Below are 23,750 nucleotides of genomic sequence, written 5' to 3' on the forward strand. Positions count from 1 at the left end.
GATGCACATGTGTGTAGGGGATGCACATGTATGTAGGGGATGCACACATGTATAGGGGATGCACACATGTATAGGGGATGCACATGTGTGTAGGGGATGCACACATGTAGGGGATGCACATACATATAGGGGATGCACACGTATGTAGGGGACGCACACATGTGTAGGGGATGCATACACGTGTAGGGGATGCACACATGTATAGCAGATGCACATGTGTGTAGGGAATGTACACGTATGTAGGGGATGCACAGAGGTATAGGGGATGCACACATGTATAGCGGATGCACATGTGTGTAGGGGATGCACACATGTAGGGGATGCACACATGTATAGAGGATGCACATGTGTGTAGGGGATGCACATGTATGTAGGGGATGCACACATGTATAGGGGATGCACAAATGTATAGCGGATGCACATGTGTGTAGGGGATGCACACATGTAGGGGATGCACATACATATAGGGGATGCACACGTATGTAGGGGACGCACACATGTGTAGGGGATGCATACACGTGTAGGGGATGCACACATGTATAGCAGATGCACATGTGTGTAGGGAATGTACACGTATGTAGGGGATGCACAGAGGTATAGGGGATGCACACATGTATAGCGGATGCACATGTGTGTAGGGGATGCACACATGTAGGGGATGCACACATGTATAGAGGATGCACATGTGTGTAGGGGATGCACATGTATGTAGGGGATGCACACATGTATAGGGGATGCACAAATGTATAGCGGATGCACATGTGTGTAGGGGATGCACACATGTAGGGGATGCACACATGTATAGAGGATGCACATGTGTGTAGGGGATGCACACATGTAGGGGATGCACACATGTATAGGGGATGCACATGTATGTAGGGTGTTGTATATGTGTGTAGGGGATGCACACACGTGTAGGGTGTTGTATACATGTGTAGGGGATGGACACGCATGTAGGGGATGCACACATGTATAGGGGATGCACACATATGTAGGGGACACACACGTGTATAGGGGATGCACACGTATATAGGGGATGTACACGTGTATAGGGGATGCACACACATGGAGGGATGCACATGTGTGGAGGGGATGCACACATGTGTACGGGATGCAAATGAGTGTAGGGGATGCCTACACATATAGGGGGTTGAATACACATGTAGGGTGTTGCACACACATGTAGGGGATGCACACATATAGAGTGGATGCACACGTGTGTAGGGGATGCACACACATGTAGAGTGTTGCACACATGTAAGGTACTGCACACGTATGCAGGGTGTCGCACATGTATGCAGGGTGTTGCACACACATGTGCAGGGGATGCACACGTGTGTAAGGTGTTGCACCTGTATGTAGGGGATGCACACATGCACATGTATGTAGGGGATGCACACACATGTATGTAGGGGATGCACCCACATGTATGTATGTAGGGGATGCACACACACATGTATGTAGGCGGTGCACACACATGTATGTATGTAAGGGATGCACACACACATGTATGTATGTAGGCAGTGCACACACATGTATGTAAGGGATGCACACACACACGTATGTAAGGGATGCACACACATGCATGTATGTATGCGGTGCACACACACATGTATGTATGTAAGGGATGCATACCCATGTATGTATGTAAGGGATGCAACCCAAAAAACAACCCAAAAGCACACACACACATGTATGTATGCGATGCACACACACACATGTATGTATGTAAGGGATGCACACACACATGTATGTATGTAAGGGATGCACACACATGTATGTATGTAGGGGATGCACACACACACATGTATGTATGTAAGGGATGCACACACACACATGTATGTATGTAAGGGATGCACACACACATGTATGTATGTAAGGGATGCATACCCATGTATGTATGTAGGCGATGCACACACACATGTATGTATGTAAGGGATGCACACACACACATGTATGTAAGCGATGCACACACACATGTACGTATGTATGTATGCGGTGCACACACGTGTTCAGGCGCTGTTCCCCCAACAGCCAGAGCCACACCGGGTCCCGCACACCCGGCACCACGTGACACCCTCGTGCACGCCCCACGTGACACGCGCGGACCCCGCGATCCCCGGGGGGGGGCGGGTCACTCACTCGCACGGCGCCGGGGGTTGGTCGCCGTTGCCATGGCGACGCCTCCCCGGCGCTGTCAGCGCTGTCACCCGCCCGCGCCGTCGCCTGGCAACGGCCGCCCCGGCAACGCGCGGCCCTGTCGCGACACAGCGGGGCCCCGGCGCGACAGGATGGGGCTTGTCGTGATGTGCCAGAACCCAACCCCCCCCGACGTGTCGCAAAGCCCTGTTGTGACGCCTACTCTATCGCGACACACCGCAATGCAATACATTGGCCTTATCGCGACAATATCAACAGGGTTGTGATGGGTCCTGTCACGACAGCGATAAATCAGCCCCGGCCCTATCGGGACACGCCGGAGTCCTATCGCGATAGCTCAGCCCCATAGCAACGCCCCAGCATCACCGCCACGGGCTCTGTCGCGACAGGATCGGGACAGAGCCACCCAATCGCAACGCACGCAATGACCCCCCCCCCCCCAGTGAGTGGACCCAGGCGGCCAGGGAGAGGGGGGAGGTGGAAGGAGGGAGGTCAAGGGGAGGTCAAAGGTCATTGGGGGGGGGTAGCACTGACCTCACTGTCCTCGAGCTGTCCCGGTCTGACCTGGGGGGAGAAGGGGGAGGGGGGAGGGTCAGGGACACCCCAAAGTGTCCCCCCCCCCCCCAACGACCCCCCCATCCCCATCCTCCCCCATTGCCCCACCCCCACACACCCAGCCAGGCAGGGCAGACGGTGCCACCGTGGGGGGGGGGGCAGTGACGTGCGTGTCCCCGTGTGACCCCCCCCCCACACATGGTGCAGCCCCCCCCTAGGGTGCAATGAGCTCTGCCATTGGGGGGGGGTTGGGACCGGGATGCTCCATCGGGGTTCCATGGAGGGGGGGGTTTGGTCCTTACTTGCGCTGCAGGGTGGTGGCGGGGCTGGTGCTGGCGCTGGTGCTGTGCCCACCCCCCCCGGGGCTGGAGCTGCGGCTCAAGGGTACCCGCGGCCAATCCCGGTCCCAGTCGTGGCCATGGTGATGGTGATGGTGATGATGGGGAGCACCGCAGCGATCCCGGGAGCCGGCTCCAGGATAGGGCCCTTCCCGGTCCAGACAGGGCGGGTAATGCCCATCCCGGCCTCGGTACTGCAGCTCCCGCTCCACGTGGCTCTGGTATTGCCCATCCCGCTCCATCCGGCTCTGGTATTGCCCATCCCGCTCCATCCGGCTCTGGTATTGCCCATCGGGGTCTATACGGCTCTGGTATTGCCCATCCCGCTCCATCCGGCTCAGGTCCAAGTGGGGCTGGTACTGGAGATCCTGCTCCAAGCACCCATGGTACTGCCCATCCTGGTCCATGCGACCCGGATACTGCGCATCCCGCTCCGGACGGCTCTGATAGGCTCTATCGCGATCCTTACGGCTCACATAGGCCCTATCGTGATCCCGGTTGGGATAGGGCCCATCCCTCTCCATCAACGCCTCGTATTGCCCGTCGTGATCCAGATGGGCTCCATAGGCTCGCTCCCGGTCCGGGCGCCCGCTGTATTGCCCGTCACGATCCAAGGGATCCGGGTACTGCCCGTCGCGATCCAAGTGGGATGGGTACTGCCCGTCGTGGTCCATGTGGCCCTGGTAGGGCAGGTCCCGGTCCGGATGGGGCCCATAGGGCAGGTCGGGGTCGGTGCAGGGTGGGAATTGCCCCTCCGCTTCCAAGTGGTTCTGGTATTGAGCATCGGGGTCCGCGTGGCCCTAAGGGGGGGATAGGGGGGCTATATAGGGCTATATAGGGCTATATAGGGCTATATGGGGCTATATAGGGCTATATGGAGCTATATAGGGCTCTATGGGCCTGGGACCCCTCTGACGCGGTCTATATTCCCCCCAGGCTCTATTACCCCCCACTATGGGGGTCCATGGACCATATAGGACTATATGGGTCCATATAGGACTATACGGGTCTATATAGGACCATATGGGTCTATATAGGTCCATATGGATCCATATGAGTTCATATGGGTCCATACGGGTCTATAACCCCCCCATGGTCCCTGCACCCCAAAACTGAGGTACGCACTCAATGAGCCCCCCAAAACACCCCCATAAACCCCACCCCCTCTACACCCCCAAAAGGGGGGGGTTGGGGGGGGTTCCCACCCCATATCCCCATCCCTACTTCAATGCACCCACAAAACGGGGGGACCTGCTTCATGAGCCCCCCTATAGCATCCCTATCACCCCCCCAACACCCCAGAACTTGGGGGGTCCCCTCTCTGCCCTCCAAATGGGGGGATTCCACCCCATCATCCCCCTCTATGACCCCCAAATGGGAGGTCCTTCTCCATAACCCCCCTCTATGACTCCCCCATACCCCCAGATTTGGGGGAGTCCCCTCATAATTCCCACCTATGAGCCCCCCATCACCCCAAATGGGGGTTCCCCCATAATACCCACATAATCCCCCTGTATGACCCCCCCACACCCCCAAATTGAGGGGGTCCCTCCCCATCCCCCCCATCCCCTCAAATAAGGGGGTCCCTCCTTCCCCCCCATAACCCCCCCTCCATGACCTCCAAAGTGGGGGGGTCCTCCCCCATCTCCCCCCTCCATAACCCCCAAACAAGGGGTCCCCCCATAACCCCTTTCTATGCCCCCAAATTAGGGGGGTCTCTCCCCACCCCCCCATGACCCCCAAAATTGGGGGCCCTCCCCATCCCCTCCATGACCCCCAAATAAGGGGCCCCCCCACCCCTCAATGACCCCCAAACCCCCCCCCTCCCTGACCCCCAAATAAGGGGTCCCCCATAACCCCCCTCCATACCCCCAAACTGATGGGGTCCCACCTCACCCCCCCATAACCCCCCTCTATGACCCCCAAATAAGGGGTCCCCCAATAACCCCCCTCTATACCCCCAAATTGATGGGGTCCTTCCCCCCTCCATAACCCCCAAATTGGGGGGTCCCTCCCCCCCTCCATAACCCCCAAATAAGGGGTACCCCCATAACCCCTCTCTATACCCCCAAATTTATGGGGTCCCTCCCCCCCATAACCCCCAAATTGGGGGTCCCTCCCCCCCTCCATGGCCCCAAATAAGGGGTCCCCCATAATCCCTCTCTATACCCCCAAATAAGCGGTCCTCCCATAACCCCCCTCCATGACCTCCAAACAAGGGGTCCCCCATAACCCCCCTCCATACCCCCAAACTGATGGGGTCGTCCCCCACCCCCCATAACCCCCCTCCATGACCCCCCCCCCTCACCTCCTCCCCCTTTAACCCCAGCTCTTCCCCTTTCCCCCCCCTCCCTCCGCTCCTCACCTGGTGCCGGGCCGCTCCCGCCGCCGCCGCTCCCCCCCCCGCTGCCGCCGCCGCCCGTTGCCGCAGGTGCCGGTTCTCCCGGGCCAGGCGCTGGAGCTGCCCCTCGAGCTGCGCGATCCGGCGGCGCTGCGAGGCCAGGAGGTGCCGCTGGTTCGCGATGATCCGGTTCAGCTCCAGCAGGTACTCGACGGCGCGGTCCGGGGGGTCCGGACCCCCCCCTCCTCCTCCTCCTCCTCCTCCTCCTCCTGCCCCCCCCGCACCCACCCCCACCCCACCAACACCCCCCATAATGGGGGTCCCACCGCCCCCCGCGCCCTCCATCCCCCGGAATGAGGAGTTAAAAGATCGGGGTGTAGGGGGGGGGGTGGAGGCAACCCTGAGGGTGTTTATATGGGGGGGGGAGGGGGGGGGTTGTGGTGGTGCCCCCCCCCCCCTGTTTTAGGAAAGGGAAAAGGGGAAAGGGGGGGGCGGGGGCGGGGAAGAGGGAAAGGGGGGGTGGGGGGGGTGGGGGGTGCCGCGCGGGCGGTGCCGCGCGGGTGGGGCCCGATCCGGGCGCGGAGCTCGGAGGGAGGCGGCGAGGAGGGGAAAAGGGGGGGGGGGAGGGGCGGGAGGGGGTGGGGGCGGGGCGAGAAACTCCTCCTCCCGCCCCTCCCCCCGCACCCCCATCCCATTGGGTTGAAACCCCCCCCCCGGACCCCATTGGGAGACTCAGCCCCCCCCCTTGTAATTAACACTAAGCTTAATTAATAAACGAAGGGGGAAGTTGTGCCCCCCCCCCACGTGTTTTCCTCCCTCTTGCCCCCCCTTTTGTGCCCCCCCCCATTTCTTCCCCCCCCCAATGGTACCTCCCATATCCATTGTATGGGGGGGTTTGGACATCCCATCCCACCCTCCCATCTGCCTTTGGGCGCTGCCGTTGGCAGGAGCCGGCTCCGCGGTCACCATGGCAACGGGTCACAAATAACTCTGCTGCTGATTGGGGTTCTCCCGCCGCACGGGGAGGGACCCCCCCAACAGCACCCCCATAGACCCTATAGCACCCCATAGCATCCCATAGACCCTATAGACCCCATAGACCCCATAGCATCCCATAGACCCCATAGCATCCCATAGACCCTATAGCACCCCATAGACCCCATAGCATCCCATAGACCCTATAGACCCCATAGCATCCCATAGTACCCCATAGCATCCCATAGTACCCTATAGCACCCCACAGCATCCCATAGCACCCCACAGCATCCCATAGTACCCTATAGCACCCCATAGCATCCCATAGTACCCTATAGTACCCCTATAGCACCCCACAGCATCCCACAGTACCCTATAGTACCCCATACCATCCCATAGTACCCTATAGTACCCCTATAGCACCATACAGCATCCCATAGCACCCCTATAGCATCACACAGCACCCATAGTACCCTATAGCACCCCATAGCATCCCGTAGCATCCCATAGCACCCTATAGCATCCCATATAGCCCCCATACCCCACCCATATTTCTCCACAGGTCACTATGGACTCCCTATAGGGCCCCACACATCCCCATAGGAACCATATGGCCCCTGGTGGGGGGGGTCACACAGCCCCATGGGGTTTATACCACCCCTATAGACCCTAGAGTGGGGGGGGTCCCTATATATACCAATGAGCTACATACAGGCCTATAGGGCCCCCCCCCCATGAACACATAGGAACCGAGGGGGGGGAATGAAAATCCTTTATTGCATCATCACCATAATCCATAGAAACAACAGGAAATGGGGGGGTCCTATAGGGAATGGGGGGGGTCATATGGGAAATGGGGGGGGTCATATAGGAAATGGGGGGGGCAATGGGGGCCTTATAGGGCCCAAAGCAACGCCATGATTCGACCTATAGGTGGGGGGGGGTGACCCATAGGGACCCATGTGGTTGGGGGGGGGGTCACTGCTCGTTGGGGGTGGGGTTGGCATCCGGGTACTTGGTGAGGTCAAAGGTCAGCACCTTGCTGATGACGCAATCGCCTTGCTGGGGGGGTGGGGGGGAAGGGGAGGGTCAGTCCATTTGCCCCTCCCCCCCCATTTCTATAGGTACAATACCCCCCCATTTACCCCCCCCATTTACCCCTATGGGGGGTATTGGTCCCTATAGTGTGGTTATTTACCCCTACGGAGTGGGGATTTACCCCATGGGGGGGGATTTACCCCTATGGGGGGGGATCATTTCCATTACCCTAATGGGTATTTCTGCCCCCCAAGGCATTATTTACCCCCCAGGGAGTGATTATGCCCTCCCCAGGGCCATATTTCCCCCTCTGGGGTGGTTTTACCCCCCCCAAGGGTGTTTTTACCCCCCCCAGGGTGGTTTTTACCCCTCCCAGGGTTTTTTTTTGCCCCCCAAGGGGTGGTTTTTGCCCCCCAAGAAGTGTTTCTACCCCCCCAGGGGGTGTTTTTGCCCTCCCCGAGTGTATTTACCCCCCCAAGGGGTGTTTTTACCCCTCCCAGGGGTGGTTTTTACCCCCCCCAAGAGGTGTTTTTACCCCCCCCGAGTGGTTTATACCCCTCCCAGGGGCATTTTTACCCCCCCAGGGGTGTTTTTACCCCCCCCAGGGGTATTTGCCCCCCCCGGGGGTACTGGACCCACCTCGGGGTAGACTCCGATGAGGCTTTGGGCCTTGGTGTAGAACTCCTCCTTGAGGGAGATGACGATGGCCTGGAAGTTGGCGGCCGACTGCTCCTTGATGTAGTTTGCCACCTATGGAGACCCCCAAAATGGGTCAAAACAGCCCCAAAACGGTCAAAACAGCCCCAAAATGGTCAAAACAGCCCCCAAACGGGTCAAAACAGCGCCAAAACGGGTCAAAACAGCCCAAAAAAGAGACTGGGGACCCCGAAAATGGGGTCGGGGACCCCAAAATGGGTAAAGCAGCCCCAATCCCTATCAATTGGAGCATCCCACATCCCATAAGGGGGGTGTCCCCCCCCAAATCAATGGGACCGCCCCACATCCCACAGAGGATTGTCCTCTCCCCATATCAATGGGACCGCCCCACATCCCTATCAATTGGAGCATCCCACATCCCATAGAGGGGTGTACCCCCCCAGATCAATGGGACCACCCCACATCCCATAAAGGGGGTGCCCCCCCCATACCCCCACCTTGCCAATGTTGGTGTTGTCCAGCGCCGCATCGATCTCATCCAGCACAAAGAATGGGGCTGGTTTATAGCTGGGGGGGGGATGATGATGATGATGAATGGGATGGGGGGGACACCCCAAAAAGGGGGGGGGATCACAATGGGGGTGTTGGGGCTCACCTATGGATGGCAAAGAGCAGGGCGAGGGCAGCCACGGTCTTCTCCCCCCCCGAGAGGTTGTCCATGGGGCGGAAGCGCTTGCCCGGGGCCACGCAGTTGTAGTTGATGCCATCGAGGTAGGGCTCCTCTGGGTTCTCGGGGCCCAGGAAGGCCTTGGGGGGGGATATGGGGGGGAATGGGGGTGATGGGGGTATGGGGGTGATGGGGATATTGGGGTGATGGGGATATGGGGGTGATGGGGATATGGGTGGTATTGGGGTGAAGGGGATATGGGGGTGATGGGGACGGGGGGGGCATTGGGGTGATGGCCCTATGTAACCCCCCATGCAACCCCTATGTAACCCCCATGCAACCCCTATGTAACCCACATATAACTCCCCATATAACCCCCTATACAACCCCCATATAACCCCCCATATAACCCCCATATAACCCCCTATACAACCCCCATATAACCCCTTATGTAACCCCCATATAACCCCCTATACAACCCCCATATAATCCTCCATATAAGCCCCCATACAACCCCTATATAACCCCCCATACAACTCCCATATAACCCCATATAACCACCTATATAACCCCCATACAATCCCCCATATAACCCCCTATATAATCCCCATATACCCCCCATACAACCCCCTATGTAACCCCCATATAAACCCCTATACAACCCCCATGTAACCCCCTATACAACCCCCTATATAACCCCCATATAACCCCCATATAACCCCTATATAACCCCCATAAACACCCCCCAAACCCATATAACTCCCCATATAACCTCCAATATAACCCCCATATAACCCCCTATATAACCCCCATATAACCCCCTATATAACCCCATATAACCCCCAATATAACCCCCATATAACCCCCAATATAACCCCCATACAACCCCCCACAGAACCCCCCATACAACCCCCCATACAACCCCCTATAGAACCCCCCATATAACCCCCTATAGAACCCCCTATATAACCCCCTATAGAACCCCCATATGTCCCCCATAGAACACCCCCTATATAACCCCCCCGTTTAGGGGTGCTTGCCCCCACCTGGGCGCTGCTGTTGCGGGACAGGGCCTTGTAGATCTCATCGATGTTGGTGGCCACGGCCTCGAAGCAGGCGGTGAAGCGGTCGAAGCGCTCCTTCTTCATCTGCTCAAAGGCCTGCTTGGCCTTCTTGGCCCGCTTCCGGGCCGCCTCGAACTCTGCACCAATGGGGGTCAATGGGGCAATGGGGGCAATGGGGGTAATGGGGACATGGGGGGCAATGGGGACATGGGGGGCAATGGGGACATGGGGGGCAATGGGGACATGGGGGTCAATTCGAAGCGCTCCTTCTTCATCTGCTCAAAGGCCTGCTTGGCCTTCTTGGCCCGCTTCCGGGCCGCCTCGAACTCTGCACCAATAGGGGGGCAATGGGGACATGGGGGGCAATGGGGCAATGGGGGCAATGGGGCATGGGGGGCAATGGGGACATGGGGGGTCAATTCGAAGCGCTCCTTCTTCATCTGCTCAAAGGCCTGCTTGGCCTTCTTGGCCCGCTTCCGGGCCGCCTCGAACTCTGCACCAATGGGGGTCAATGGGGATATGGGGGGTGATGGGGGTATGGGGGGTAATGGGGACACGGGGGTAATGGGGATATGGGGGGCAATGGGGATATGGGGGGTGATGGGGACTGGGGGGGCAATGGGGATGCTCCCATGCACAGCAGCATCAGTGGTACCCAATCCTCCCAAGTACCTGTAACCCTCTCTATCCCTGTATCCCTCTCTATCCCTGTATCCCTCTCTATCCCTGTATCCCTCTCTATCCCTGTAGCCCTGTATCCCTCTCTATCCCTATATCCCTCTATCCCTGTATCCCTCTCTATCCCTGTATCCCTCTCCATCCCTCTCTATCCCTGTATCCCTCTATCCCTGTACCCCTCTCTATGCCTCTCTATCCCCCTGTATTCCCCTCCACCTCCCCCTCCACCCCCCTCCCTGTCCCCCTCTATCCCCGCACCATCGGAGGTCTCCTGGAACTTGTCCCGGACGCTCTCCAGTTTCTCCATGGCCTTCATGTTGGGGGCCGCGATGCGCTGGAGCACGCTCTGCTGCTCCGTCAGCCGCTGCTGCAGCTGGTTCATCTCCTGACGGATCTCCTCCTCGGCCTGCGCGTCCTGGCGGCGGGGACAGGGCCTTATAGGGCTGCGGGGGGCGGGGCTTCCCATAAGGGGGCGTGGTTTTGGATTGGGAGAAGGAGGGGTCTCGATAAAGGGGGCGTGGCTTCCGTTGATGCCTGACTAAGGCCTTATAGGAGGTGATGAAGAGCATGGCTACTATCAAGGGGGCGTGGCCTCCATCAAAGGGGCGTGGCTTCCGATAAGGGGGCGTGCATTTGGTTTGGGAGAGGGAGGGGTCTCGATAAAGGGGGCGTGGCTTCCATTGATGTCTGACTAAGGCCTTATAGGAGATGATGAAGAGCATGGCTACTACCAGGGGGGCGTGGCCTCCATCAAGGGGGCGTGGATTCAATTGATGCCTGACTAAGGCTTTATAGATGAAGAGCGTTGCTACTACCAAGGGGGCGTGGCCTCCATCAAATGGGCGTGGCTTCTGATAAGAGGGCGTGGTTTTTGGCTTGGGAGAGGGAGTGGTCTCAATGAAGGGGGCGTGGCTTCCATTGATGCCTGACTAAAGCCTTATAGATGATGAAGAGCATGGCTACTACCAATGGGGCGTGGCTTCCATCAAGGGGGCATGTCTTTGGCTTTGGAGAGGGAGCGGACTCAATGCAGGGGGCGTGGCCTCATATGGGGGGGGTGGCTTTAGTACTTAGGCAGTAAGGGGGTGGGGCCTCCGTGCCGTGGGCGTGCCCTCAACTCCAGGGGGTGGGGCGTGGTATGTTAATAAGCATAACGGGGGCGGGGCTTAGTGAAGGGGTGTGGTCACTGCGTGCTGTGGGCGATGCAGGGAAAAAGGTGGAGCCTAAACGGGGGCGGTAAAGGGGAGGGGCCAGAAGGAAGTGGGAGGGAGAAGAAAGTGGGAAGGACCAGAAAGAAGTGGGAGGAGCCAGAAGAAAATGGGAGGGGCCAGAAGGAAGTGGGAGGGAAAAGAAAGTGGGAGGAGGCAGAAGAGAGTGGGAGGAAGCAGAAGGGAGGAGAAGGGGCCAGGAGGAAGTGGGAGTGGTCAGAAGGAAGTGGGAGGGGTCAAAGTAAGTTGGCAGGGCCAGAAAGAAGTGGGAGGGATGAGAAGTGGGTGGAGCCAGAAGGAAGTGGGAGGAGCCAGAAGTGGGCGGGGCTTTCAGGAAAGGGGCGGGGCACCTTGAGCTCCTCGGGCAGGTCGCTGTAGTCGATCTCAATGAGCGCCTCACGGGCGTAGAGGCTGGAGGAGCGCTGGGAGCTGCTCACGGCCTCCTCCCCTCCTGCACCCCCCTTCATTGGGGGGGGACACAGAGGGGTCAGAGGGGGTCCCCAACCCCTGTAACCCCCCCCCCCCATTGGTCCCCTTTGGGTGCTCACCTCCTCCTGGCTGATGTCGTCCATGGTGCCCTTGGAGAGGGGCAGTTTGATGTCCTGCATCTTGCAGGCCTGCAGCAGGTTGTGGCGGTCGCTGCGCTTCTGCTCCAGCTTGGTCTCGATGGCCGTCACCTCCTTCTGCAGGTGGGTCATCTCCCTGCGGGGACACGCCCCCAAGGCCTCAAGCCACGCCCATTTCCCCCCTTTAGCCCCGCCTCCAAGGCCCTATACCACTGCCCATTCCCCTGGAACCCACCTACAAGGCCAACAGCTCCTCCCATAACACGTTAACCCTGCCCACCAGCCCCATAACTTTTCTCATTCTCCTTTAACCCTGCCCACCAGCCCCACAGGCCCTCCCATTCCCCTTTAGCCCCGCCCACCAGCCCCATAGCTCCTCCCATTCCCCTTTAGCCCCACCCACAAGGCCCATAGCCCCACCCATTCCACTTTAGCCCTGCCTCCAAGGCCCCGTAGCCCCTCCCATTCCCTTTTAACCCCACAGCCCATTAAACCCCCCAAGCCCCATAACCCCTCCCATTCCCATTTAGCCCTGCCCACAAGCCCCATAACCCCTCCTACTCCCCTTTAGCCCCACCCTCAAGCTCCTCCCATTCCCCTCTAGCCCCTCCCATTCCTTTAGCCCTGCCTCCAAGGACCCATAGCCCCTCCAATTTCTTTAGCCCCTCCCATTTCCATTTAGCCCTGCCCACAAGCCCCATAACCCCTCCCATTCCCCTTTAGCCCTGCCTCCAAGGCCAATAGCCCCTCCCATTCCCCTTTACCCCCTCCCATTCCCCTTTACCCCCTCCCATTCCCCTTTAGCCCCGCCCCATTCCCCTTGGCCCCGCCCTCACTTGTTGGCCCCGCCCAGCTTCTTGCGGATCTCCTCCATCTCGTGGTTCTTGTCGTTCACCTCGGACTTCTTGGCCAGGTGCTGGTTCTTGAGGTCCTGCAGCTGCGCCATCGTCTCGTCGATGATCTTCATGTGCCGCTGCTCCTCCTGCGCCCACCCAGACCACAGTGAGCCCATGCAACCCATAATGAACCCATCCAGGCCCTAATGACCCCATGCAACCCATAATGAACCCATTCAACCCATAATGAACCCATCCAGGCCCTAATGACCCCATCCAACCCATAATGACCCCATCCAGACCATAATAACCCCATCCAGTCCATAATGACCCCATCCAAACCATAATGACCCCATCCAACCCATAATGAGCCCATCCAGGCCATAATGAACCCATTCAACCCATAATGACCCCATGCAACCCATAATGAGCCCATCCAGGCCATAATGACCCCATCCAGACCAGAATGAACCCATCCAGACCATAATGACCCCATCCAGACCATAATGACCCCATCCAGACCATAATGAGCCCATCCAGACCATAATGACCCCATCCAGACCATAATGACCCCATCCAGACCATAATGACCCCATCCAGACCATAATGACCCCATCCAGACCATAATGACCCCATCCAGACCATAATGACCCCATCCAGTCCATAATGACCCCAACCATCCAATAACCCCATCCTATAAACCTCCTCCATCCCATAACCCCATCAATCCCATAACTCTCTTCATTGCATAACCCCCATCCCATTCCCATCCATCCCATCCCCATTCCCACCCCATTCCCATGGGATCGGGACCTTCTTGAGCTTCTCTATCTCGGCCTCGTCCTTGCGCACTCCCTGCTCCCACCTGAGCTCCATCCATCCCATTCCCATCCATCCCATTCCCATCCATCCCATTCCCATCCATCCATTCCCATCCATCCATTCCCATCCATCCCATTCCCATCCATCCCATTCCCATCCATCCATTCCCATCCATCCCATTCCCATCCATCCATTCCCATCCATCCCATTCCCATCCATCCCATCCCATCCCATCCCATCCCATCCCATCCCCATTCCCATTCCCATGGGATCGGGACCTTCTTGAGCTTCTCTATCTCAGCCTCATCCTTGCGCAGTCCCTGCTCCCACCTGAGCTCCATCCATCCCATTCCCATCCATCCATTCCCATCCATCCATTCCCATCCATCCCATTCCCATCCATCCATCCCCATCCATCCATCCCCATCCATCCATCCCCATCCATCCATCCCCATCCATCCCATTCCCATCCATCCATCCCCATCCATCCCATTCCCATCCATCCATCCCCATCCATCCATCCCCATCCATCCATCCCATCCATCCCATTCCATCCATCCATTCCCATCCATCCCATCCCATCCATCCCATCCCATCCATCCATCCATCCCCATTCCCATCCATCCATTCCCATCCATCCCATTCCCATCCATCCCATTCCCATCCATCCATTCCCATCCATCCCATTCCCATCCATCCATCCCCATCCATCCCATTCCCATCCATCCATCCCCATCCATCCATCCCCATCCATCCATCCCCATCCATCCCATTCCCATCCATCCATTCCCATCCATCCCATTCCCATCCATCCCATTCCCATCCATCCATTCCCATCCATCCATTCCCATCCATCCCATTCCCATCCATCCCATTCCCATCCATCCCATTCCCACCCCATTCCCACCCCATTCCCATGGGATCGGGACCTTCTTGAGCTTCTCTATCTCAGCCTCATCCTTGCGCACTCCCTGCTCCCACCTGAGCTCCATCCATCCCATTCCCATCCATCCATTCCCATCCATCCCATTCCCGTCCATTCCATTCCCGTCCATTCCATTCCCATCCATCCATCCCCATCCATCCCATTCCCATCCATCCCATTCCCATCCATCCCATTCCCATCCATCCATTCCCATCCATCCATTCCCATCCATCCATTCCCACCCATCCCATTCCCACCCCATTCCCATGGGATCGGGACCTTCTTGAGCTTCTCTATCTCGGCCTCATCCTTGCGCACTCCCTGCTCCCACCTGAGCTCCATCCATCCCATTCCCATCCATCCATTCCCATCCATCCCATTCCCGTCCATTCCATTCCCGTCCATTCCATTCCCATCCATCCATCCCCATCCATCCCATTCCCATCCATCCCATTCCCATCCATCCCATTCCCATCCATCCATTCCCATCCATCCATTCCCATCCATCCATTCCCACCCATCCCATTCCCACCCCATTCCCATGGGATCGGGACCTTCTTGAGCTTCTCTATCTCGGCCTCATCCTTGCGCACTCCCTGCTCCCACCTGAGCTCCATCCATCCCATTCCCATCCATCCCATTCCCATCCATCCATTCCCATCCATCCCATTCCCATCCATCCATTCCCATCCATCCCATTCCCATCCATCCCATTCCCATCCATCCACTCCCATCCATCCATTCCCATCCATTCCCATCCATCCCATTCCCACCCCATTCCCATGGGATCGGGACCTTCTTGAGCTTCTCTATCTCAGCTTCATCCTTGCGCACTCCCTGCTCCCACATGGCCACCTTCTCCTGGTCCTCCCTCAGTTGGTTCCTCTCGAAGTCCAGTTGGATCCCCAGCCGCGTCTTCTGGTTCTCGAACTCCAGCCTGTAATGGGGGGGGGGGTTTGGGGGGGCCCTCGGGGTGATGGGGGGGGTTTGAGGGGGTATTCAAGGTGCTGGGGGGGTCTTGAGGGGGGCCTCAAGGTGATGGGGAGGGTTTTTGAGGGGGGGGCTCAGGGTGTGGGGGGGTCCTCAATGTGATGGGGGGGGGCTGAGACGGTGCTGGGGGGGGGCTGTGGGGGGGCCTCGGGGTGATGGGTGGGGTTCAGGGGGGGGTCCTCAAGGTGATGGGGTGGGTTTGGGGGGGCCTCGAGGTGATGGGGAGGGGCTCAGGGTCTTGGGGGGGAGTCCTCAATGTGATGGGGGGGTTTGGGGGGGGGTCCTGGTGTTGGGGGGGGGTCCTCAAGGTGATGGGGGGGTTTAGGGGGGACCTTGAGGTGATGGGGGGGGCTCACGGGGCTTGGGGGGGTTCTAAAGGTGACGGGGGGGTTTGGGGGGGGTCCTCAAGGTGATGGGGAGGGTTTGAGGGGGGTCCTCAGGGGGTTGGGGGGGGTTTGAGGGGGGTTCTCAGGGTGTTGGGGGGGGTTTGAGGGGGGTCCTCAGGTGCTAGGGGTGGTCCTCAATGTGATGGGGGGGGTTTAGGGGGGTCCTCAGGGTGTTGGGGGGGGTCCTAACCATTGGGGGGGGTCCTCAAGGTATGGGGGGGGTTGGGGGGTCCTCAGTGCTAGGGGGGGTCCCCAATGTGATGGGGGGGGTTTAGGGGGGTCCTCAGGGTGTTGGGGGGGGTCCTCATGGCGCTGGGGGGGGGGTCCTCAATGTGATGGGGGGGTTTAGGGGGGTCCTCGATGTGCTGAGGGGGGGCTCAGGGTCTTGGGGGTTCCCCTCACCTCTTCTTGGCGATCTCGTTCTGCCTCTTGACCTTTTCCTCCTCAAATTCCCGGATGTTCCGGACCCCGATTTCCCGGCAAAACTCCTCAAAAACCTCATCCTCCACCTGGGGGGAGGGGCACACACATGAACCCCAATGTTACCCTATGGGGGTACCCCCCCCCCCCATTTTACCCTATAGACCCCCTCCATCAACCTGGTTCATCTTCTCCTTGAGGTCCTTCATCTCCCGCTCCCGGCCCTGGATGATCCTTTTGATGTCATTGATGCGAGGCCCAAAATTGGCCAATTCGCTCTCAAGTTTTGACTTTTCCTGCATTAAAACGAGGGTCAGAAATGGCCAAACCCCCCCTGAACCCCAAAATCCTCCTTTTTCACCCCAAAATCCCATTTTTCCCCCAAAAAACCCCGTTTTTCCCCCCCCAAAACCCTGTTTTTCCCACCCAAAACACCCCCTTGGGTACCACTCGGACCGCACGCAACGGGCGCGTTCTTGGCTTGGAATAGCCAAAAAGAGCCCCAAAATAGGGAGAAATGGCCCCAAAATGGGGTGGTCCCCCCCCCAAAAAGGGGGTACCTGGAGGTTGAGGGCCAGGTGCCGGGTTTTGGTCTGTTCCAGGTCGCTTTGGGAGTATTTGAGGCGCATTTGGAGCCCATGGGCTTGGGATTGGACCTGGCGCAGCTCCGCTTCCTTGCGCTTGGCCTTCATCTGCTCCTGGGGGGGGGAATGGGGGGGATGTGGGGGGGAATGGGGGGGATGTGGGGGAGAAATGGGGGGGGAAATGGGGTGGATATGGGGGGAGAAGGGATGGATATGGGGGGAAGGGGATAAATATGGGGGGGAAGAGGATGAATATGGGGGGAAAGGATGGATATAGGGGGGAAAAGGGATGCATATGGTGGAAAATGAAGTGGATATGGGGGGGAATGGAGTGGATATGGGGGGGAAGGGATGGATATGGGGGAAGGGGATGGATGAGGGGGTATAGGGGGTGGATGAGGGGGGAAAAGGGGGTGAATGAGGGGGAAAGGGGGATGAATGGGGATGGGAAAGGGGATGGATGGGGGGCAGAAGGGGGATGAATGGGGATGGGAAAGGGGATGGATGGGGATGGGAAAGGGGAAGCCCTCTGGGGCCCAAGAGGCTCAGCAGGAGCCTGGTGGGTGCAACCTTTGGGGTCCCCATCGGGGGCCTTTTGAGTGTGGGGGTGGCCCAGAAACCCCTTTATACCAAGCCGCATCCTTTTGGGGGTGCAGGCAAAGGGGGGGACCCCCCCCACCCCAAACCTTGAGCTCCTCCGTCAGCCTCTCCTTCTTCTCCTTGAGCTTATCCACGGCCTTCTCGTCCCAGCGCCGCGCCTTGGCCTTGAGGTCGCTGGCGCCCCCCGAGATCACCCCCGACTTCTGGAACAAGGTCCCGTCCAGTGCCACGGTCTATAGGGGGATGGAAGGGTCCATTATAGGGTGATGGGGGGGGGGGTTGGAAGGGTCCATTATGGGGTGATGGGGGGGGTGAGAATGGAAGAATCCATTATGGGGATGGGGGGGGGGTGAGGATGGAAGAGTCCATTATGGGGTGATGGGGTGGGGGTGAGGATGGAAGGGTCCATTATGGGGTGATGGGGGGGGGAGGTTGGAAGGGTCCATTATGGGGTGATGGGGGGGAGATTGGAAGAGTCCATTATGGGGTGATGGGGGGGAGGTTGGAATGGTCCATTACGGGGTAATGGGGGGGGGGGGTGAGGATGGAAGGGTCCATTATGGGGCGATGGGGGGGGGAGATTGGAAGGGTCCATTATGGGGTAATGGGGGGTGAGGATGGAACGGTCCATTACAGGTTGATGGGGGGGGGGGGTGAGGATGGAAGGCTCCATTATAGGGTGGGGGGGGGTGAATGGAAAAGGGGGTGTTACTTTATGGCGCTGGTGGCCCCCGAAGGCGATGCGCCGCGCATCCTCCACGTTGTCACACACGAGTGCGTTGCCGCAAGCGTACTGCAGGGCCTTCTTGATGTGGGGGGGCTCGTAGCGGATGACGTCGATCACCAGCTTGGCCCCCTTGAGCTCCCGGAGCTTCTCGTCCGTGGGTTTCACCTTTGGGGGGGGGGAACAATGGGGTTAAGAGGGAGCACCCCTGGAATAATGGGGATGGGGAAAGGGGACTATAGGGGGTCAATGGGGGAGGGTGCTGAGCATCAGGGGTGGATGGGAGGTCCATGGGGTTCAATGGGGACCCCCCCAAACTCCTTTGTAAGACCCATGGGGTTCAATGGGACCCCCCAGACCCCTTTGCAGGACCCTGAGCTGTCAATGGGCCCCCCTAAACCCCTTTGTAAGATCCTGGGGGTTCAATGAGACCCCTAGATCCTTTTGTAGGACCCATGGGGTACAATGGAACCTCCTAAACCCCTTTGTAAGACCCTAAGGGTTCAATGGAGACCCCCCAGACCCCTTTGTAAAACCCATGGAATTCAATGGGGACCCCCAAACCCCTTTGTAATACCCTGAGCACTGAATGAGGACCCCCCAGACCCCTTTATAAGAGCCTGAGGGTTCAATGGGCCCCCCTAAACCACTTTGTAAGACCCTGAGCACTCAATGAGGACCCCCCAGACTCCTTTATAAGACCCATGGTGCTCAATGGGACCCCTCAAACCCCTTTGTAAGACCCATTGGGTTCAATGAGGACCCTCCAGACCCCTTTGTAAAACCCATGGGGTTCAATGGGGACCCCCCCAAACCCCTTTATAACACCCATAGGGTTCAATGGGGACCCCCCCCCCCAAGCCCACCTCCAGGTAGTCGAGGGGCAGGAAGGTCTCGGGCTCCCCGCGCTGCTCCTTGATGTACTGGATGCAATCCCTGCCCGTCTTCTCCGAGTCCACGATGATGGCATCCATGTTCTTGCCCAGCACCTTGGTGACGGCGATCTGGTACTTCTTCTGGGTGGGCTGGCACAGGTCAATGAGGCGGCCATACTGGGAAAAACGGGGGGGGGGACCCCAAAATCAACCTCCAGACACCCATAGGAGGATATGGGAAGGGGGGGGTTGAGAGTGTTCGTTCTGGGGGGAGCCCATTGGGAGAAGTGGGGTTTGGGGGTTCCAATGGGAGGATGCGGGGATGAGGGAGCCAGCACATGGGGGAAGGGGGATACAGGGATGATGGAGGGGGGGGTTCATCAGGGACTGGGGGTGATGGGGTTAAACTGGAACAGGGAATGTTTAGATTGGATCTAAGGAAGTTCTGCCCCATGAGGACACTGGGATGGGTTGGATGGAGAAGGGTTGGGATGCTCCATTCTGGCCAGGTTGGAGCAAGGTGCCTATGGTTGGACCTGGATGATGCTCAGGTCATTCCCACCCCATAGGAGACCCAATCCAAGGGCTGGACCTGGATGATTCTCAGCTCATTCCCAACCCATCCCATTCCATGACTCTATGAGGACACTGGGATGGGTTGAACGGAGCAGGTTTGGGATGCTCCATCCCGGCCAGGTTGGAGCAAGGTGCCCATGGTTGGATGTGGATGATGCTCAGCTCCTCCCAACCCAACCCAATGGACGCCGTGCATCCCATAGGCCCCAATGGGCGGGGATCCCCTCTCCCCTCTCACCACAGAGCCTGGGTAGAGCCTCTTGATGCTGTCCATGATCTCGGCCTTGCGCTGCTGGCGGCTGCTCTCCTGGCGGTCGATGCGGGCGTCCCCCAGCTGCTCCATGACCTGGTTGAGCTCCTTGTTGATCTCGTCGATGCGGCGCTTGGCCAGCTCCACCTCCTCGGTGAGCTCCCCCTCCAGGCGCTTCTGCTCCTCCAGGGACTGCCTGCAGTGGGGATGGGGATGGGTGGGGATGGGAATGGGAATGGGTGGGAATGGGATGGGAATGGGTAAGAATGGGGATGGGGTGGGATATGGGATGGGGATGGGATGGGATGGAATGGGAATGGGGTGGGGATAATGGGAATGGGAATGGGATGGGGTGGGAACGGGGATGGGAATAGGAACGGGATGGGATCAGATGGGGATGGGGATGGGATGGGAATGGGAATGGGGTGGGGAAATGGGCTGGGAATGGGATGGGATGGAATGGGAATGGGTGGGGATAGGGTGGGAATGGGATGGGAATGGGATGGGAATGGGTGGGAATGGGTGGGAATGGGAATGGGATGGGAAAGGGAATGGGTGGGAATGGGTGGGAATGGGAATGGGATGGGAAAGGGAATGGGTGGGAATGGGTGGGAATGGGATAGGAACGGGTGGGAATGGGATGGGAATGGGTGGGAATGGGATAGGAATGGGATGGGAATGGGTGGGGATGGGATGGGGAGAAGATTTGCCATGGGGACCGCTGTGGGGTTGGTCTTGGGCAGGGAGGGGAGGGATAAGGGAGGGAGGATGGAGGGGAAGGGATGGGGACACCTCAAGGGGTATCCCAAGGGATGGAGGAACAGGGATAGGGGAGACCTCAAGGGGTGTCCCTAAGGGATGGAGGAATAGGGATGGGGCCCCCGAGGCCACCATGATGGGCTCCAGGGGATAGGGCCCCCTTGGAGCGCGCCCCGAGTCCACCACGATGGGCTCCAGGGGATGGGGCCCCCTTGGATTGCACCCTAAGGCCCCCACGATGGGCTCCAGGGGATGGGGCCCCCTTGGAGCGCGCCCCGAGGCCCCCACGATGGGCTCACTTGCTGGTGCTGATGTACTCCTCGAGCTTCTCGATGCGTTTCTGGTTCTCCTCGATCTCCCGCAGCTTCTGCTTGATCTTGGCCTGAGGAGAAGAGGCTGGGATTGAATGGGGGGGGACCATGGAAGGATGGGGATGGAGGCGATGGGATGGGGTCGGGAGCTCACCTCGGTCTCCACCTTCTTCCTCTCCTCCAGGTCCAAGCGGTCCTGGTCGGCTTTTTGGTCCCGGTTGAACTTCTCGAGCTCCTGGGCCAAGGTGGCGGCGCGCTTGGAGGCCTCCTCCTTGAGGCGGTGGTACTTCTTCACCTATGGGATGGGAGCGGGATCGTGGGAGGGGCATTGTGGGATGGGAGCGGGATCATGGGATGGGAGCGAGATTGTGGGAGGGGCATTGTGGAATCATGGGAATGGGCATCTTGGGATGGGACTGGCATCATGGGATGGGAGCGGGATCGTGGGATGGAAGCGGGATTGTGGGAGGGGCATTGTGGGATCGTGGGATGGACATCATGGGATGGGACTGGTGTCATGGGATGAGCATCATGGGATGGGCATCATGGGATGGGCAGCAAGGAATGGGCATCATGGGTGGGCAGCAGGGAATGAGACCGGGATCATGGGATGGGCAGCAGGGAATGGGCATCATGGGATGGGACTGGTGTCATGGGATGGGCATCATGGGATGGGCATCATGGAATGGGCATCATGGGATGGGCATCATGGAATGGGATCTGCATCATTGAAGGGAACTGGCCCTGTGGAATGGGACTGGCCCCATGGGATGGGACCGGCCCTATGGGATGGGACCGGCACCATGGGATGGGACTGGCACCATGGGATAGGACCGGCCCCATAGGATGGGACTGGCACCATGGGATGGGACCGGCCCCATGGGATGGGACCGGCACCATGGGATGGGACCGGCCCCATGGGATGGGGCTGGCACCATGGGATGGGACCGGCCCCATAGGATGGGACCGGCACCATGGGATGGGACCGGCCCCATGGGATGGGACGGGCCCCATGGGATGGGACTGGCACCATGGGATGGGACCGGCACCATGGGATGGGGCTGGCACCATAGGATGGGACTGGCACCATGGGATGGGACTGGCACCATGGGATGGGACTGGCACCATGGGATGGGACCGGCCCCATGGGATGGGACTGGCCCCACGGGATGGGACCGGCACCATGGGATGGGACTGGCCCCATAGGATGGGACTGGCACCATGGGATAGGACCGGCACCATGGGATAGGACCAGCCCCACGGACTATCCCCATCCCCCCCATGGCACCCACTGGGCATGACCCATTACCTGATTCTCCTCCAAGGTCAGGTCCCGGCCTTGGCTCTGGCTCTCCTCTTCCATCCTCTCCTCGAATTCCTGCCGGGCTTTCTCCACGGAGCCCATCTCCTTCTCCAGCTCATCCATGTCCCCCTTGCGCTTCTTGTACTGCTTCTGCGCGTTCTGCAGCGACTTCTTGGCCGCTTCCAGCTTCTTGATCTTATGGGACGTGTTCTCCTTGGCCTTGATGTACTGGGGCCGCTTCTGGTTGAGCTCCGAGTCCTTTTCCCTATGGAAAACACCCCCTTTGGTGATGAGCTCCATGAAGGGCCCCATTGGAGCTCCTTGCGCTGCTCCTCACTTGATCTCCTTCTCGATCTGCTGCTGCTCCCTCATCATCTTGCCCAGCTCCTTCTTGCGGTCCTTGAGCTCGTCCTCCACCTTGTCCATCCTCTTCTTGTCCTTGTCGATCTCCCGGTTCTTGGAGGCCAGCTCCTTGTGGAGCTTCTCGATCTCGGCTTCGTTGTGGTAGAGTTTGAAGAGCTGGAGCTGGACCTGGGCCCTCACCACCTCGTCCTTGAGGCGTTGGTAGCGGTCGGCCTGAAGGGGGGTGAAGGGAGAGGGGTGGAGGGGACCAAAGGGAGGGGATGGAGGGGACCAAAGGGAGGGGATGGAGAGGACCAAAGGGAGGGGATGGAGGGGACCAAAGGGAAGGGATAAGGACCAAGGGAGGGGATGAAGGACCAAAGGGAGAGGATGGAGGAATGGGGGAGCAAAGGGAGAGAATGGAGGGGGACAAAGGGAGGGGATGAGGCCCAAAGGGAAGAAATGAGGCCCAAAGGGAAGGGATGGAGGGGACCAAAGGGAAGGGATGGAGGGGACCAAAGGGAAGGGATGGAGAGGACCAAAGGGAAGGGATGAGGACCAAAGGGAAGGGATGAGGCCCAAAGGGAAGGGATGGAGGGGACCAAAGGGAGGGGATGGAGGGGACCAAAGGGAAAGGATGGAGAGGACCAAAGGGAAGGGATGAGGACCAAAGGGAGAGGATGAGGCCCAAAGGGAAGGGATGGAGGGGACCAAAGGGAAGGGATGGAGGGGACCAAAGGGAAGGGATGGAGGGGACCAAAGGGAAGGGATGAGGACCAAAGGGAGGGGATGGAGGGATG

The 23,750-nt window shown here is 58.8% G+C and overlaps 2 protein-coding genes across 2 annotated transcripts; both read right to left on the reverse strand.

The window, feature by feature from the left end:
• Positions 1-2,657: 2,657 nt before the first annotated feature.
• On the reverse strand, positions 2,658-5,739 carry LOC133209831 (IQ motif and SEC7 domain-containing protein 2-like). Its single transcript, XM_061348645.1, has 4 exons — positions 5,683-5,739; positions 5,419-5,601; positions 3,018-3,853; positions 2,658-2,724 (listed from the first exon to the last, which is right to left on the reverse strand). Exons 1-4 carry the CDS (start codon positions 5,737-5,739, stop codon positions 2,664-2,666), a joined length of 1,137 nt encoding a protein of 378 aa, XP_061204629.1. The 3' UTR covers positions 2,658-2,663.
• Positions 5,740-7,334: 1,595 nt separating this feature from the next.
• SMC1A (structural maintenance of chromosomes 1A) lies at positions 7,335-23,190 on the reverse strand (the record flags this gene model as incomplete). Its single annotated transcript, XM_061348646.1, has 21 exons — positions 7,335-7,431; positions 8,047-8,157; positions 8,562-8,631; positions 8,720-8,871; positions 9,778-9,932; positions 10,732-10,888; positions 12,032-12,142; positions 12,230-12,383; positions 13,084-13,229; positions 15,626-15,767; positions 16,609-16,715; positions 16,806-16,922; positions 17,187-17,324; positions 17,897-18,043; positions 18,523-18,702; positions 19,401-19,586; positions 20,224-20,431; positions 21,294-21,376; positions 21,460-21,600; positions 22,615-22,873; positions 22,946-23,190. Coding segments are annotated over 21 exons (3,093 nt in total), but the record flags the coding sequence as incomplete, so codon positions are not given.
• Positions 23,191-23,750: the final 560 nt, after the last annotated feature.

Source organism: Neopsephotus bourkii, unplaced genomic scaffold (assembly GCF_033783945.1).
Source record: "Neopsephotus bourkii isolate Nb327-2 ecotype Australia unplaced genomic scaffold, CSIRO-AGI_Nbou_v1 NB_368, whole genome shotgun sequence".
Taxonomy (NCBI): domain Eukaryota; kingdom Metazoa; phylum Chordata; class Aves; order Psittaciformes; family Psittacidae; genus Neopsephotus; species Neopsephotus bourkii.